Genomic DNA, 17,657 nt, shown 5'->3' on the forward strand with positions numbered 1-17,657 from the left:
CTGAACCCAGGATGCAGAGGTTGCAGTGAGCTGAGATCCAGCCACGACACTGCACTCCAGCCTGACCCACAGAAAGACCCTGTCTCAAAAAAATAAGACCATTTTTTACATAGACATGAAGTCTTACCATGTTGCCTAGGTTGGTCTTGAACTCCTGGGCTCATGTGATTCTCCTGCCTTGGCCTCACAAAGTGCTGAGATTACAGGCGTGAGCCACCGCACTGCCATTCTTTCTGAGATAGCAGATCTGGTCCTACCACCCCTGGCTTAGAACCTATAACTCCTGTCACCCACAGCAGGAGCTGCCAATCTTGTGACATTTGCAGCACAAACACAAAGTGCTGGAGTGTGGGCTCCACACTTGGCATTGTATGTATGAAAACATACAATGCCAGCAATTTTAATCATAAAATCACGACTGCAGTGAAGCCATGTCCAGCGGAACCTACTGGGCCGCAGCTCACTGCAGCTCTGCGCCATGGTCCTTGTGCTCCAGGCCACTGCACAGAAACCTGCTCACCACCCTCAGCACATGCCCTGAAGATGCTCGAAGACAATTTGCTTTTGAGTCAGCTGATTTTCCCTTGGTGCCAGGCCTGACTCCCAGTCAGAGCAGAGGGGACTGTGCCTCGAGGCACACCCACACGGCCCAGGCCCAAGAGGGCTACCCTGCACCTCTGCTTATTTCACCCTTGCTCAAGTTTTGGGGTCACCTAGGAAGGAAAGGCTCATGGCACCACTGCCCCCAGGTTCAGAGCTCACCTCTGCCAGCCCTCACCCCCGCATGGCTCCCCTCACCAGGTACACTGGCCCACCTTGCCTTCCAGAAGCAAAGGGAAGGGAGGCCGATTCTCTCCTACCCTGAGGCCTGTGGGGTGTGGGGAATGATTCTCTCCCGGGCTCCCGAGACCCTGGCTTCCTACCCTGTTGAACTGGCTCTCTGGGAGGCTCGGTCTATCCTGGGCCCCTCCTCTGGGGCCAAGGCCAGGCTCCCTGCTCACTTCCTCCCAGCCTCTGCACTCCTACCAGGGCATGTGTCTTGGCCAGGCCTATGGGCCCCTTGGCTCCGTGGTCCCTTGGCACCAGTGGGCACAGGGAGGGGGCGCCCACATTCTGAGGCTTTGCTTATGGAGTAGGACACTGTGTTTCCCACAGTCTCCTGAGTCCTGGCTTCCACCCCTCAAGGGTACTCAATGCCCTGCCAGCCTCTTCCCAGCCACCTGGGTACCCACGGTGAGTGCCAGCAGCCTGAGACCTTCAGGAACCCAGGCGAGAGGCTCCTACACAGACCTGAGCCTGATATCCATGCCAACAGGGAGGGCATGAGTCAGAGGACAGGCCTGCCTCAGAAGGAAACCATCCAGCCACCATAATGGCCTGTCCCCTCCAGCCCATGAGGAGCACACAAGCATGGGTCCCTGCAAGCTGCTTCCTCAAGCACCTGCCTGCCAGCCAGCCCACCGTCAGTCCAGGAGGGGCCCTGTGGACCCACTACGGAGGCAAGGAGGTCCCCCGATGGCTCAAGCACTCATGGGGCCAGGTCGGGTGCTGGGCTAGGGACCTGGGGGTGGCCAGGAAGTGCCACGTGGGCTCAGGGCTCAACATCCATCAAGGAAGCAGGAGTGATGTGGATACGAGCACTGACACATGCCAGCCGGGGAGGGAGCAGCTGCTCCAGGCCACGGGGGACCTGATGGTGCTCAGGACAAGCCGAGCTCCACGGGGGCTGCAGGTGGGGCAAGGCACCCACCCACCAGCCAGTCATCAGGCAGGGTCCTGCGGTGGGGCAAGGATCTCGACAGAGCCAGGTCTATTTATTATTATTATTTTCTTCTTCTTCTTTGAGACAGTGTCTCACTCTGTCATCCAGGCTGGAGAGCAGTGGTGCAATCTCAGCTCACTGAGGCCTCAACCTCCTGGGCTCAGGCGATCCTCACACCTCGCCAACCAAGTAGCTAGGACTACAGGAACGCACCGCCATGCCCAGCTAATTTATGAATTTATTTTTATTTTTTGTAGAGATGAGGTCTCACTGTGTTGCCTAGGCTGGTCTTGAACTCCTGGGCTCAAGTGATCCTCCTGCCTTGGCCTCCCAAAGTACTGGGATTATAGGCGTGAGACACCGTGCTTGGCCTTAATGATTTTTTTTTTTTTCTTTTTGAGATGGAGTCTTGCTTTGTTGCCCATGCTAGAGTGCCGTGGTGTGATCTCGGCTCTATCTCCCCAGTTAAGGCAATTCTCCTGCCTCAGCCTCCTGAGTAGCTGGGACTACAGGTGCCTGCCACTGTGCCCAGCCTGGCCTTAATTTTATGTTTTTAGTAGAGACGGGGTTTCACCATGTCAGCCACACTGGTCTCAAACGCCTGACTTCAGGTGATCCACCTGCCTTGGCCTCCCAAAGTTTTGGGATTACAGGTGTGAGCCACTGTTCCCAGCCTGGCCTTAAATTTTTTTTTTTTATAAGGGTGCCAATTACTCAATAGAGAGCTGAGTTTACACCCCAGCTTGCTAAGCAAGCCCGACATTGGCGTAGCTGCTGGGAGAGACAGCACTCTTCCCATGTGAAGGGGAACGCAACGCATCCTTGGGGGCTGCTGTACAGCTTGGGACCTACACAGGAAGTGCAGGGCACAGAGCAGGCTCAAGGGGCACTCACACCAAGTGTCTCCCAGACATGGAAGCCAGGAGGGTTCTCAATGCTCCACAGCCAGCCCGGGATGTGACGAGAATCGAGTAACACGGTGAGGACGGCATCTCCCTCCAAAACAGCACCGACGCTGCGGGAGCAGGAAATCCTCGCCAGATCCTCTTGGAGTTGAGCTAGGGACACCCTATCTGAGATGCCACCAAGGGTGCACTGCAGGCGGGGGCTACCCCGTGCAGCCTGTCCTCGGGCTCCCGCAAAGCCCCGGGTGCTTCCCGACGTTCACCAGGGCGGGCAGGAAGGGGTCTGTCACTGACTGTTCCGGCACTGTGCGCTCTTCCGGCACAGTCCATGAGCACCTCGTTTCCAAAGTGGAGGGTCTCCCAATTTCTCAGCCAGGAAGTGGCCGGGAGACAGGGGACTTCCTCCTGTGCCACACAGTTTCCAAGAGGACGTTCGTGTTTACAGACTTTCTGCTATCATATATATTATACTTAGTATGGGACAAACGCAAAACACAAACCAAAAACCTTACAAAAATGGCCCCTGCCTAACGTGCCAGGATGGGGTGAGGAAACACTGCGACTTTGCTGACGGAGGTCTCTGACCGAGGATCCTGACGGGGTCCCCGAGCAGGTGGCCTAGATGCTGCCTGACAGCAGCCCAGGCCCGGCCGACGCGCACTTCATCCCCAAAGAGCAGGGCCTGGGCTCCACCTTCCACCTGGCGCAGGACTCAAAGTGGGGAACAGAGCACCCCTTACCATGAGCATACTTTGTCACCCACCACACATAACAATAGTTGTACTTCTAGCTTTTAAGGAAACACACAGGGACGAACAAACTACTGTGAATTCAGCAAAACTTTTAAATGGATTTGCCTGCTGTCAATCACCACAGCCTAGGTGGGTGCTCAACAAAGACGTATTTGTGACATGACTGAGAGGGCACATTATTCTGAATTTTTAACCTAAGCTTTTGAAAAGTTGAACCAGGCCGGCACAGTGGCTCACAACTGTAATCCCAGCACTCGGGGAGGCCAAGGTGGGTGGACTGCCTGAGGTCAGGAGTTCGAGACCAGCCTGGCCAACATGGCGAAACCCCGTCTCTACTACAAATACAAAAAAATTGGCCGGACACGGTGGTGGGCGCCTGTAATCCCAGCTACTTGGGAGGCTGAGGCAGGGGAATTGCTTGAACTAGGGAGGTGGAGGTTGCAGTTAGCTGACATCATGCTACTGCACTCCAGCCTCGCCAACAGAGTGAGAATCCATCTCAAAAAAAAAAAAAAAAAAAAAAAAAAAAAGTTGAATAAAAGAGGATACGCTTCAGTATTCAATTTTTATAATCAACAGGCATTTGTTTTGTTGTTGTTGTTATTATTATTTTTAAAGACTGGTCTTGCCCTGTTGCCAGGCTAGAGTGTAGTGCTGTGATCGCCGCTCACTGTAGCCTTGACCTCTGGGCTCAGGCAGTCCTCTCACCTCAGCCTCCTGAGTAGCTGGGACTGTAGGCACACTCCTCTACACCTGGCTAATTAAAAATTTTTTTTTTTGTAGAGACATGGTCGCACCATATTACCCAGGCTGGTCTCAAGTGATCTGCCTACCTTGGCCTCCTAAAGTGGCACCCAGCCCCATGTGTTATCTTTTTTGTTCTGTTTTTTATTTTTCAGCCGGGGTCTCCTTCTGTCACCCAGGCTGAAGTAGAGTGGTGCAATCTCAGCTCACTGCAACCTCTGCCTTCTGGGTTCAAGCAATTCTCCTGCCTCAGCTTCCGGGGTAGCTGTGACTGCAGGCGCTCACCACTACACCCAACTACTTTAGATACTTTTCGTAGAAACAGGGTTTCGTCATGTTGATCAGGCTGGTCTCAAACTCCTGACCTCAAGTGATCTGCCCGCCTTCGCCTCCCCAAGTGCTGGGATTACAGGTGTGAGTCCCTGCGCTCAGCCCCATTTTTTATCCTACAGGCTATAAAACAGGCTATTCTTCAACACCACAGCCACTGGGCTGGTGCGCCAGGGAGACTGCAAACATGGCCCGTTCCATGCGGAGGTCCTGGGTGTCAATACCAAGTGCAGTGGGAAGACGTGATATGAACAGAAAACACAAAAATATCTTACTAATAGATATTTATATATTAATAGGTTCCATGCTGAAATGAGAATATTTTTGATATGGTTTGGATGTGTGTCTCCCCTAAATCTCACGTTGAAATGTGATTCCCAGTGTTGGAGGTAGGGCCTGGTGGGAGGGAGCTTGGGTCATGGGGTCGGGTCCCTCATGAGGGGTGCCCTTACTGTGGCTGTTCAAGTGTGTGGCACCCTCCTCCTCACTCTCACCACCATGTGACGTTCATAGTCCTACTTTGTCTTCTGCCACCGGTGAAAGCTCCCTGAGGACGCCCCGGAAACACAGCAGATGCTGGCACCACCTTCCTGTACAGCCTGCAGAACTGTCAGCCAATTAAATCTCTCTTCTTTTTTTTGAGATGGAGTGCTGTGGCACGATCTTGGTTCACTGCAACCTCCACCTCACAGGTTCCAGCGATTCTCCTGTCTCAGCCTCCCAAGTAGCTGGGGTTGTAGGCAATGGGCCACCACGCCCAGCTAATTTTTCTATTTTTTAGTAGAGGCAGGGTTTCACCATGTTGGCTAGGCTGGTCTTGAACTTCTGACCTCAGGTGATCCGCCCACCTTGGCTGCCCAAAGTGCTGGGATTACAGGCGTGAGCTACTGTGCCCAGCCTAAACCTCTTTTCTTTACAAATTATCCTCAGGTGTCTCTTTATAGCAACGAAAGAACATACTTAGGTGGGTTAAAGTATATTAAAATTAATCTTACTTTTAAAAAACGTTTTAAATATGGCTACTTGAAAATTTAAAATCAGGCCAGCCGCAGTGGCTCCTTCGAGCCTGTAATTCCAGCACTTTGGGAGACCAAGGAGGTCAAGGGGTTCGAGACTAGCCTGCCCAGTATAGTGAAACCCCATCTCTACCAAAAATACAAAAATTAGCCAGGTGTGGTGGCACATGCTTGTAATCCCAGCTACTCAGGAGGTTGAGGCAGGAGAATCACTTGAACTGGGGAGGCAGAAGTTGCCTCCGAGATCACGCTTCAGCATGGGTGACAGAATGAGACTTCATCTCCAAAAAAAAAAAAAAAAAAAGGAAAATTTAAAATTGGCTGGGTACAGTGGCTCACACCTGTAATCCCAGCACTTTGAGAGGCTGAGGCAGGTAGCTCACTTTAGCTCAAGAGTTCAAGACCAGCCCGGCCAACATGGTGAAATCCCGTCTCTACAAAAATTAGCCAGGCATGGTGACATCTGCCTGTAATCCTGGCTACTTGGGCGGCTGAGGCACGAGAATTGCTTGAACCCTGCCGCGGAGGTTGCAGTGAGCTGAGATTGCATCACTGCACTCTGTTTCATTAAAAAAAAAAAAAAAGAAAGAAAGAAAGAAAAGAAAATTTAAGTGCACACATGTGACTTGCCCATGTCTACTGCCCAGTGCTGAATAGAGAAAAAACAAGAGGCAAAACATCGAAGATGACTCTGGGTGCTGGGGGCAATAAGCAGACCCCGCGACAACCCTGCCTCATCAGGCTGCTGTCCCTAGGCCTGGATGGGCTAGACCTATGTACCCCAAACTCTGCCACCCGGGCTGTCAGGCTGGGGTCTGGAAACAGCTGTTCCCGTGATCCCAGGCAGTCCTGACCTCAGGCACCCCCACGCAGGTGATGACAGCCTCACCTCTGAGATAAGTAATGAGGCAGTCGCCGCCCAGCACACATCCTCAGGGCGGCTGCTGCTCTAAATGCTCTAACTGCTCAGCAGATGTTAACCCACACCGGGAAACGGATGTGATGCCCATGTTTTGCCAGTGGAGAAGCTAAGACACAGAGGGGTTAAGGAACTCTCCCAAGATCACATAGCTCCCAGAGAGTAGGCCTGGGACTCCAGTCTAGGCAGCCTGGCTCCAGAGCCCAGGTTCCTAACCTCTACCCCAGTCTGCCCCTGAGAGAAGAAATGAAGGCCAGATCTCATTCCACATTACCCAATATAGAACCATCCAGAACAATCTAGAAGCAATAATGGGGTTGGGGTGGGGCAGGGGTGCCGCTTCAGAGGGATGGAAAGCCTTCAAAGGTCACAGCTCTTCTCAAACGCAAGCTCTGGGGCTTGCATTTCTGGTATCTTTTTCTTTCTTTTTTGTACAACTGTGATTGGACAAGACATTTAGAGCATCTTTAACCAAAACGTCCTCCCATGTCCTCCAGGCACAGACGTGCCACCAACCAGTCCCTGGAAAAGCCCAGGGCCAGAAAGGGGTGGGGCTCCTAGCAGAAACAGAGCAGGGAGCCCTGGAGGGGTCTAGACTTCTCGGTCCTCTCTCTGCCCCTGTGACGGGCTTTAATCCCACTCCTGGCACTGGGGTTTCAGGTTTGCAAGCCATCAAAACACCAAACTAAAAAGGCAAAAGGGAAGCTGCTGTAGGCAGGCCCCCCAGCAGCGGCAAGGAGGGGTTCTGGCAGCAAAGGAAGAAAAAATACACTGTGGACAGGCACAAAGCCCTAAGGCACAGCCATGTGGGGCTGTGGTATGGAGCAGGCACAGCAGCCTCAGCCTCCTGGGTGGCCCAGAGGATGGCACTGTCTGCTCAGCTCAGGGCACACTGAGGTGAGAGTGCAGATGCCTGGACAGTGCCTGCCTTGCAGCAGACAGAGAAATGTATATTTTAGAAAAACCTATATTAAAAGAGATTAAAACTGTCTTCAACTCAATAAAAAAGGGTAACATTGGCAGGTGGAGGAAGGAGGATCACTTGAGGCCAAGAGTTTGAGACCAGCCTGGGCAACATAGATCCTGTCTCTAGAAAAAAAAATTAAAAATTATTAGCCAAATGTGGTGACACATGCCTGAATCCCAGCTACTGAGGAGGCTGAGGTAGGAGGATGGCTTGAGTCCAGCAGTTTGAAGTTAAAGTGAGCTACGATCATGCCATTACACTCCAGCCTCGGTGACAGACCAATATTCTGAGGAAGGAAGGAAGAAAGGGAGGTAGGGAGGAACGGAGGGAAGGAAGGGAGGGAGGGAGGGAGGGAGGAGAGGCCAGGTATGGTGGCTCACACCTGAAATGCCAGCACTTTGGGAGCTCAAAGTGGGAGGATCACTTGAGGCCAGGAGTTTACAAGCAGCCTGGGCAATACAGTGAGACCCCATTTCTACAAAAAGAAAAAGAGTCACAAACCAAGAGTAAAATGAATAAAGGATATGAACCAAATGAACAAATGCAAATGACCCCGGAAGAATGTTTTAATATTGACTCTCACTAATAGTCAAAGTGAATCCATAAATGACATAGCTGGTAATCAACTAGTAATCAAAGTCAAAGTAAAACAACAAGAGTCATTTAGTCTTTTTTTTTTCTTTCATATCAGATGGAGAAGGGGTGCCAGGACATGGGGCAGGGAACAGGCTGTCTCTACGTCTGGAAAGCGAATGGCCGTTCTGGAGGGCAGGGAGCCGGAGTGCCGAAAAAGCCCTAAAAATGTGTTGACCCCAGAGTCTGACCATTTTCTTCTGAGAATTCGTCCAAAAGCAATATTGAGGTAAGCATACAAGGAGGGAGATAATAACCAGCATTCCCTTACACATGATACTCTGCCACCTTTCAGAATAATGCCTGATACTTCACCCGTGCTTACGATGCGCCAGGCACTGTTCTCAGCACACCCATAAGGGGTCTCAATCCTCAGCACCCCCAAGGCGAAGGTGGTGGTGGCTTTGCCATGACCCATCTCCAGTAAGGAAACGGAGGCACAGAAAATCTTCCCTCTCCTCCCATGATCTCTTCTGATTATCAGGTCCTGAGGGGCTCCAAGGTAGTGCATGGTAAGGTGCTGCGTGGACGGAGGAAGCCTCAGAACAGAGCTTAGAGACCCCAGCTCAGGTCCTCACTTGACAGACAAGAACCCTGCCCAGGGAGCCAAGCCTGGCCTGCTCCAGATCCTCACACCGGGCTCACAGCGAGCTGCTCAAGACAACCAGAATGTGACTCTCGGAAGATGGGCCCAGGGCACACTTGCCCCAGCTCTCACAGCCAGTTAGTGTCAGAGCAGGGACAGGAGCCCAGGTATCCTGACTCCCAGCCTAGGACCTGCCAAATACGCAAACGAACGCAGGGGCCTCCTTTCGTGAATCTCTGGCTCCCCTTCTCCCCCAGCAAAGCGTTTTCCACAACAATCCCATGTTTGCTGCAAAAGCCCAGAAACAGCAAATCCATCAAAGAGTAGTTGATGGATAAAAGACGAGAAGGATTGGACCCGACTGCCCACCGCAGAGCCTCCCAGGAGAGGGGAGGCAGGGCAGCCATCTTTCTCCTACTTCTACATTTGAATGGGTTTTAACAAGCAGGTTATTTACTTTCATCCCTTAAATACATTTAAATGAAATTTAAATTAAACATATATTTGAGCACAGACATGGTGGCTCAAGCTTGTAATCCCAGCACTTTGGTATGCCAAGGTGAAAAAATTGCTTCAGTCCAGGAGTTCAAGACCAGGTTGGACAACATGGCAAGACCCCATCGCTACAAAAAACGAAAGCATTAGCTGGGTATGTTGGTGCATATCTGTAGTCTCAGCTACCCGGAGACTGGGGTAAAGGATCATTTGAGCCCAGGAATTTGAGGCTACAGTGAGCTAGAACTGGACCACTGCACTCCAGCCTGGACAACAGAGTGAGACCCTATCTCTAAAAATATACACACACATATACGTACATATGATACACAAATACATATGCAAGCCTCTGTCTACTGGACGCTACATCTGTGCTACCCATGGGAGGCAGACACCGGAGCCACCATTCAATTCAGTTGGGGATTGAAGAAAATTACAGTGGGGAGCAGGAGTCCTAGTTGACCCTAAAATTATATTCCAAAGGCTTCCAGGAGTTAAACTCTGGTCCGTTTGACTCTCATACAGCTTCATGTAGAAGCAGCTTTTGAGGGCTAATGTGGTGTGGCCATCAAAACTTACTCGGCTCCCACATGCAAGGCGAACCACAGAGACCTGGAGACAGGGAACCAGGGAAAATGCCTGCTTCCTCCGCTCACTGCGTGGCTTCAGGAAGGTTACTCAATCTAGGTCCCAGGCTGTCTCACTTGTGAAATGGAAATGATACCTGCAAATCCAAAAAAGACCCTCCTCTGGGAAAATAACTATGAGATGCAAAGTGTTGCAAAGCATGATTCCAGCCCCCAGCAGCGAGCCTGGCAGAGGGAGGAACATTTATCGGTGGAACATGCACCACCCAATCTCTGCACCCTCAGAGCAGGCGGCTGGGCTCACTCCCCTTGCCTACCTCAACTCCACGCTCCAAAATGAGCTCTCTTACCCCTTGGGCTGCATGGTTTAAGTCACCTCCTGGGTCAGGAGGAAAGCATCTGATTAAACTAATTTCCAGTTACCTGCATGCTAAAAAAAAACGAGGCTGGGTGCAGTGGCTCACACCTGTAATCCCAGTACTTTGTGAGGCCGAAGCAGGTGGATCATGAGGTCAAGAGATCAAGACCATCTTGGCCAACATGATGAAACCCCATCTCTACTAAAAATACAAAAATTGTTGTATGGGCGTGGTGGCACATACCTGTAGTCCCTGCTACTCGGGAGGCTGAGGCAGAAGAATTGCTTGAACCCAGAAGGCAGAGGTTCAATTGCTTGAACCCAGAAGGCAGTGAGTCGAGATTGAGCCAAAACTGCACTCCAGCCTGAGCAACAAAGCAACACTGTCTCCAAAAAACAAACAAACAAACAAACAAAAACAAAACATAAAAGAGGCCGGGTGTGGTGCCTCACACCTATAATACCAGCACTTTGGAAGGCCGAGGTGGGTGGATCACCAGGTCAAGAGATTGAGACCATCCTCGCCAACATGGTGAAACCCCGTCTCTACTAAAAAATACAAAAATTAGCTGGGCATGGTGATGCGCCTGTAGTCCCGGCTACTTGGGAGGCGGAGGCAGGAGAATTGCTTGAACCCGGGAAGCAGAGGTTGCAGTGAGTCAAGATCGCACTAAAACTGCACTCCAGCCTGGCGCCTGGCGACAAAGTAAGACTCTGTCTCCAAAAAAAAAAAAAAAAAAAAAAGAAAGAAAGAAAGAAAGAAAGAAATGAACACAACAGGTGGATGTTTAGGCAATGCCACACAGGGACATGGGAGTCTTATGAGGGTGTCTGTTTCCCCCGGCCTTGGCTCTCCCAGGCTACACCTGCTTTCCGAGAAGAGCAGCTCGCTCCCTTTACTTCTGGGCCAGGGATGCGCTGACTGCTGGTAGAGGGCTCACAAGCACAAATGAGCGGTGTGGACACTGGCGTGGCTCGCCCTTCTCAAAGGCTTAAAGCCTTTGTGATGCCCACCTCCCACCGAATGACGGGCAAGCTCCCATGGTTTCTAAGAACATGGCAGGGTGGAAATAAATACAGGAGAAAGCATTAAATACTCCTTCACCAGGGTCCTGCCCACCTGACCCACCCATCTCCTACGACTCCACGCCCGAGCTAAAGAGCCCCACTTGCTGTTCCCCAGGACCCACGTTCTCGTTGGCATTGCCTTTGTCATCCTGTTTTCTTATGTGGAAAAACTCCTGACCCCCAGGCCTGGCACACGTTTGAGAAAAGAAAAAATGACACAGGAAGCTAGCCAGGGGGCACCGTAAGGACCAGGACTGCTTCATCTGTGGGTACCACCACTGGGGGAGAGCCCGAGTGTAGACCCTAGATTGAGCAGGGAATGGGTCACTGCACTGACCCGAGGTCGTGTAGCCTGAGATCAGGCCAGACAGGTCTTCGCGTGACAGCTTCTGACTCAGAAGAAGGAGGTCCTGATGAGGCTTTCCAAGTTTCTGACCCTTGCTCTGCTCTGGTGTTCTGAAAATCTGGGGCTCCTTCCCGGACTCCCAGTGCCTCTCTGGCACCTCCTACAGGCTGAGTCATTTTCTCTGGGCGCACTAAGCCCAGACCTTCTGGCCCCTTCTCTCCCTTCCTCTCCTTTGATCTTCTGCTTTTCACTGTGCTAGATGCAACTGGGCCACACAGTAGGAGCTAAATGAATGTATCTGGAACAAATGCAGCTTTCCCTGGCTACTAGCACCCACATGGTTATGCTCTTTTTCAGAATTCCTAGAACTCTTGAGAGCAAAGTCCCACATAAGCAACCAGGCCCCCATTAGACGCTCAGTCCCTAAACTAATGAATTGCCAGAGGGGCTCAGGCTGGTTCCAGATGCGCATCCCCAGCACCCATCCCAGACCTCCCGAGTCCTCGTCTTTGAAGGGAGCTTCAGCGTGTGTGGTGTAGCCGGGTCCACAGCGAAATATAGGCCAGGCACACCCAGGAACAGTAAGGAAAGCTCAAGAGAGAGTGCCTGGCACAAACATGGATACCATTATGCCAGTCTTGCAGCATCAAGTCACAGGATGAACAGAACAGACACAAACGCTAAACCCCAGGTGTGCCTGAGGGAGGCCTGCTCGCCAGGGTGCGGGCTTCGGGCTGGGATGCCAGGGTGGGTACCCTCTTCCTCTCCCTCTGAGCTGCCACCCAACTTGGGCCACAGCTGCGGCCCCTTCTCTGTCTAGCCGAGGCTTGACCCAAACAAGAAACCCCCACATCTCTTTACCTTAGTCCCTTTAGGATGTCACCAAGCCCCCAGCCTGTGAACTGAATGAAAAGTGAATGGGGTGAGGGTGAGAACGCTTTGGTGGTCAGGCCAGGCCGGCTGGAATACTCAAAGGAACTATTCAAAAAAAAAAAAAGCCCTAGGGGGAAAACAATGGAGAAACTTGAGCAAGTCACCCAGCTGACAAAGCCCAGCTCCTGCACACACAATAGTCACCATATGGCGCACACACCTAGTAGTCAGGTCCACTTCCACTTCCAGGCAGGAGCCTCTCCGGAGCCACCAGCAGGGCCCCAGGCCCTCCCCGAACCCCGGCTTCTCCCTGTGCCCAGCCCTCCCCTGCACACACTGACTGGGACCAGCAGACCTTTCTAGGACCTGCCGGCTCTCAGGCTGCTTCTCCCAACAGCTTCGTGGGGCTCCTGGCTAGCTTGGCCCAGCGTCCTGCGCTCCACGTGCCCAGCGTCCCCATTTGGACGGAGGCCCTGGTTCTCCTGCATCGCTCTTTCCAGGACTCAGCCAGGAAACTCTGTCAGGGAGCGCTCATAGGTGAGTGCCAAGCAGGAAGCGGGCTCCTGCTGGAAGCCCAGACTCTCCCTGGCTATATCTGCTTATCCTCCCTTCTCTGAGCCTCAGTTTCCCCACTAGTGAAGGGAAGGTGGTTCAGAGGCTCTGCACATAGTGAGCCCTCCAGCTCTCCCTCCCAGCTGCGGGCTGTACTTGTTCCACTCCCTAAGGCCAAGCAATGGGCACGTTTTCTCTTTCCTTGGCCTCTGGTGGGAAAGGAACTTTTCAAGATGGTCTCCCTCCCCACAAATCCTGGCCTGAAACACAGGAAAGCCAAACCTCCCCAGCTTCCTCCTGCCCTGGACACAGGGTCAGAAGTGACTTCGAGTGGCCGAGAGACTACGGGAGGCCCAAGTGCCCACTGCACTTTCTCAGTGCCAAATGGATCCTGACTGCATGCCCCAAGCCACCTTCAGAGCTGGGACACACAAACCCTTCACTGAAGCCTAAATAGAGTCGGGGAGGCTTTGTTACACACTCGGAACCTGCCACCGCTTTCCACGAGGCTTATCCCCAGGAAACACAGGACCCAGCTCCCAGTTGACACTGTGTTTATGTAACAGCCCAGGTCCGTACCGCCTTGGGGCTGGCGTTGGGGGCCTGGGTCTCAGTCCAGCCTCAGACTATGCTCGGAAACGCCCAGAGAGTCTGTGCCTCTCCCTCCTTGAAGAAAGAAGGTGGGGACCCTGCTTCGCAGGACAGAAACAATATGGTTTGGCAGATGGAGAGGAGTTCTATCGCAGGAAGGATATAGGGCAGAAATCGGAGAAGGAATGGTTTTTTTTTTCTTTTGAAGACTGCCTACAGCAGAAAAGTGGGAATGCAAGAGGGGTGAAGTGGATAAAGATGATGGTGCTAGGAGAGGCTGGGCAGGGGGGAGGGAGGGGCAGCAGGGCAGCAGGGCCCAGGCTGAGAACGGATGTGTGAGCCGCAGCTGGGTCGGTCTGGTGACAATGAGACACCAGCTCCCAGGATTTCACAAGGGTGAGGCTGAGCTTCCAGGCCTGGTAGATGGAACCGTGGGGTATTTCCAAACCGCAATGGGGAAGTCGGTCAAGGGAGGGCCCTAAGAGGGGAAATTCTGCCTGTTGTGTTACAATTTAAGACCAGGCAAAAAATTCAAGGGTGCCCCAGGAATCACCGCCTTCACATCACAGAAGATGCCCAACCAGAGCCTCCCTGGAGCTGGGGAGGAGGGGTCATTGCTCAGGACGCTGGAGCCGGTGTGGAGACCAGAAACCTCTCCCTGCTCTGGGAAGGGCTCAGAAGCAGATATGCACCCGCTCCACCACCATCCTGTGGCCAGCCCACGAAGCTTGTCACCCTCCAAAAGGAGCTGGGGGAAGGTAAGCTTGGAGCAGATTAGGAATGTCTTCACTTCCTCCAAGGACAGTGAAGCTGCAGCAACGATGTCTCTCCCGCCTCCACCCTCTTCAGATCTAAGAGGAAAAATTGGTCATCTCCTCACTTTGGGGCCCAGGGCTCGCACAAATGCCATCTCCTAGTCCCCAGCCACAGCGGTGATTCAGGCCATTTACTCAGATCCACGTTAATGAGTTTTTTCTGTCACCTAATTAGTTCACAGAGAACTCAGCCTTGAGAGGAAAGAAATAAGAACGAGTTGGGAAGAGACAGAAGGAAGTCAGACTGTCATGTCACAACAAAAGACAGGACCCAGCACCACATGGGGTCCCCCCAGACCCAATATCCCTTCCCTGGCTATGGGGACTTCTGAAAGCAGAAAGGGAGGTGTTCAGATGCACTACCAGCAGAACCTCAGGCAAGCAGATGAAGCTGGAAGGGGCCCTATCCTTAAGGCCCAAATCACAGACTCCATGCCCACAACTCCATGTTATCCCAAAATGCCTTGGCTCTAGCTGCATTTCCACTGAGGCCAAACCCACCACCTGCCGGTGGGCGTCCCCTTTCAAACAGAGCTGGAGGAGGAAGCAGATGGCCCAGGGCGAGGCCCATCTGTCCACGAACGCTCGAAGGTCACCATGCCACTAGGGTGCCCGCGGGTGCCGCCAGCACCACTACACCAGGTCTCACGGGGCATCCGCCAGCAGCTGCCCCCACTTCCTGTGCCCTCAGCGGTCGAAAGTCCAGGGCCTAAAGGCCCAGAGAAAGGAGCGCTAAGCAGCGTAGTGGCCGGGGGTTTCCGGTCCCCGACTCCGGGTGAGGTGTTCCTGGAGGTCAGTCAGCGCTCGGCTGTCCCGCGGTTGCCTCCAGACCGAGAAGCAGAGGGTCCCCGGCGCGCTCAGGACCCAGCCAAGGCGCGGATGGACCTGCCGGCACCTCCCACGCGGTCGCTGCACGGCAGCCCCGCACCAGGCCCGGCCCGCGCCCGCCTGGCCACGGCGGCGTAGGGGGTGTGCGTCGGGAGAGGGCGCCGCGGCGAGCGCCACCCTCCGGGCCTGCGGGCGCTGGGCCCGGGAAGGCTGCCATCCACTAACGCGAAGCTCCGATCCCCAGCCCCATTGCGGAGCAGGGCCGGGGCAGAGACTAAGAAGCCTCCCCGGTCACGGCCCCACCCCCGGCAGCTGAAGCCCTCTGCCGCGCCCACCTTCCCCGGCCAGGCCTGGACAGATCTGGTCCAGGCCCCCCAGGGCGACACCAGCTTCGCGCCCTGGAGCACAGACAGCAGAAAATCCCCAACCCCAAAGTGTCCCTGAACGAGATATGGCGAAGCTGCTCGCCGGTTCTGCAGCACAGACCGGCAAACCTCGTGGCCCGGACCTCAAGCGCGCAAGGACCCCTGACTGGGAAAGCATAGCCAGGCCCGGCCCGTGGAGCCCTCGACCCGCGCCGGAGAGGCCACCGTGCCCCGGCTCCCACAGCCCCCGGCTCCGCTCACCCTCGATGGAGATGACGTGCTCCCGGATCTGGTTCTGCAGCGCCAAATCCTCGATGCGCTCGATCAGGTCGTAGATGGCGTAGATGTTGGGATGCACGGACTCGAAGCGCTGGATCTCGGCCCGGATGGCCGCCGAGTTGGAGAGCGCGAACTGCTGGGGGGGGCCGCCGGCCAGCTGCTGCGAGGGGCCGCCGCCGCCCCCGGCCCCGGGCCCCGCGCCGCCGAACTGCCCGCCGCCCCCAGCGCCGCCGCCGCCGCCACCGCCGCCGCCCCCCGGAGCCGCCAGGCTCTGCTGCTGCTGCGGGCTCTGCCCTCCGCCCGCCTGGAAGTTCATGGCTTCGGAGCCGTGGGGCCCGAGGCGGGCCCGGGGCGGCGCGGCGGCGGCGGCGGCGGCGGCGGCGAGCGGGCGCGCGGGGCTGGCGGGGCCGGGACTACTGGGCGGGCGGCGCGGGGCTAGTGCATGGAGCCGGGGGTCGGGGGCCGGAGGCGGAGGCCAGGAGGCGCCGCCGCGCACGCTGTGGCCGCCACTGCCGAGCGCTTCCCGGCGCCGTGATCCCACTGCCTCGGAGCAGCCTCCAGCGGCAACAACAACGGGACCGGGAGCGCGCCGCCCGGGCCCTCCCCCCGCGTCATGCGCACGCACCGCCGCCCCCGCCGGCTCCGACACACGCAGCCCGAGCCCCCCTCCCCGCCGCCCCCGCCCCTCCTGCGCGCCGGCCCGGGCGCCCCCGCCCCTCGCTTGCTCGCTGGTTCTGCAGCCTCCACCCCCAAGCCGCGCGCTCCAGCCCAGGAGCCCGGGCCCCTCCCACCCAGCCTCGGCCCTTCCGCCTCCTCACCAGCCCCCACCCACACTGCCTCGAGTGCCACCCTCTCTGAGGGGACAGCTGCCCCGGTCTCCTCCCGCTCCGGGCTGTCGCTTTCGCCTCCCTGAGCTGATCTGGGCGGGGTGTCCGATCTCTAGGCAATGCCCAAACAGTGCCCTGCGCCTGAGGGTGCTGCTGACCAAGGCTGATTGGCGGAGGAGCCCGCCCAGGCCCAGCTGCGCCTCGCTTACAGCGTCCCGCCCTCAGTGCGGCAAAGGCTCCCCTGTCCCCAGGCTCCGAGGTCAGCCCTAGAGACCACCCTACTACCGGAGTTATCTCCCTGGCTCCCTGCCCAGGCTCTCCACTGCCAGCTGTAGCTCAGAGGCTGGGATGGGTTGTGGGCTATTTCCAGTTCTCCCTGAGCCTTCATCATCTGCGGATCTGGAAATGATACTTTGAACAAACACGCCCCTACTCTTACCTTCTTGTGATCGGCCTCTCCTAAAAGACCCTCCTCCTGCCGGATTGGGGAGGTTAGCTAAATGCTACCCGACCCCATTGGTACCTAGAGGAAGAAGAGAGAGGGATGAAATATTATATGCCCTTCTCCCCTACCCATCCCATTGGAGAGACTAACCAGAGCCCACATGGCTCTTAATTTTTCTTGTCCTCACCCCTTGTCCATCCTGTCCTTTCACTCCCTCTGGGGCCAGGGAGCTCCCTGCAATGTCCCAGTTCCTTTGCAGTCCCATTGCCAAAGTGGGCTGCAGTTCTGTCAGCACCACCCTCACCAACACACACACACACACACACACAAAGGTTTCCTAAAACCTGCAAGAGGTGACATGTGCAGAGCAGTGGCCCCAGCCAATAAATTTGCCAGGGATGTTGCCGGGATCTGCTACCCCAGATCATCCTTCTTCCACACACTTCCATTTCCCCAGCCAAGCTGGACCTTTTCCCAGCATGAAGCTGCCCACCGTTTGATTATCCACACAACTCAGCCCCAGTACCAACCCAGTCACTATTCCTGAGTTCCTTGTACCTTCCAAAGCACCTGGTGAAAGCTAATCAACACATGGGGTTTCCTAAGCTCCTGAG

General features: G+C 54.9%; 1 protein-coding gene across 4 annotated transcripts in view; it reads right to left on the reverse strand.

Moving 5' to 3' along the window:
- The window catches only part of AGAP3 (ArfGAP with GTPase domain, ankyrin repeat and PH domain 3), a 59,446-nt gene extending 42,339 nt beyond the window's left edge, over window positions 1-17,107 (reverse strand). Inside the window, exon 1 of one of the 4 annotated variants that reach the window (XM_039472895.2) lies at window positions 15,754-17,107. In XM_039472895.2, coding sequence (XP_039328829.2) covers window positions 15,754-16,087 — 334 coding nt within the window. In that variant the 5' untranslated portion in view covers window positions 16,088-17,107. The remainder of the gene's footprint in view (window positions 1-15,753) is intronic. The other 3 variants (XM_039472896.2, XM_074378910.1, XM_039472900.2) reach the window with 3 other exon arrangements.
- Window positions 17,108-17,657: the final 550 nt, after the last annotated feature.

This window comes from Saimiri boliviensis, chromosome 10, assembly GCF_048565385.1.
Source record: "Saimiri boliviensis isolate mSaiBol1 chromosome 10, mSaiBol1.pri, whole genome shotgun sequence".
NCBI classification, from domain to species: domain Eukaryota; kingdom Metazoa; phylum Chordata; class Mammalia; order Primates; family Cebidae; genus Saimiri; species Saimiri boliviensis.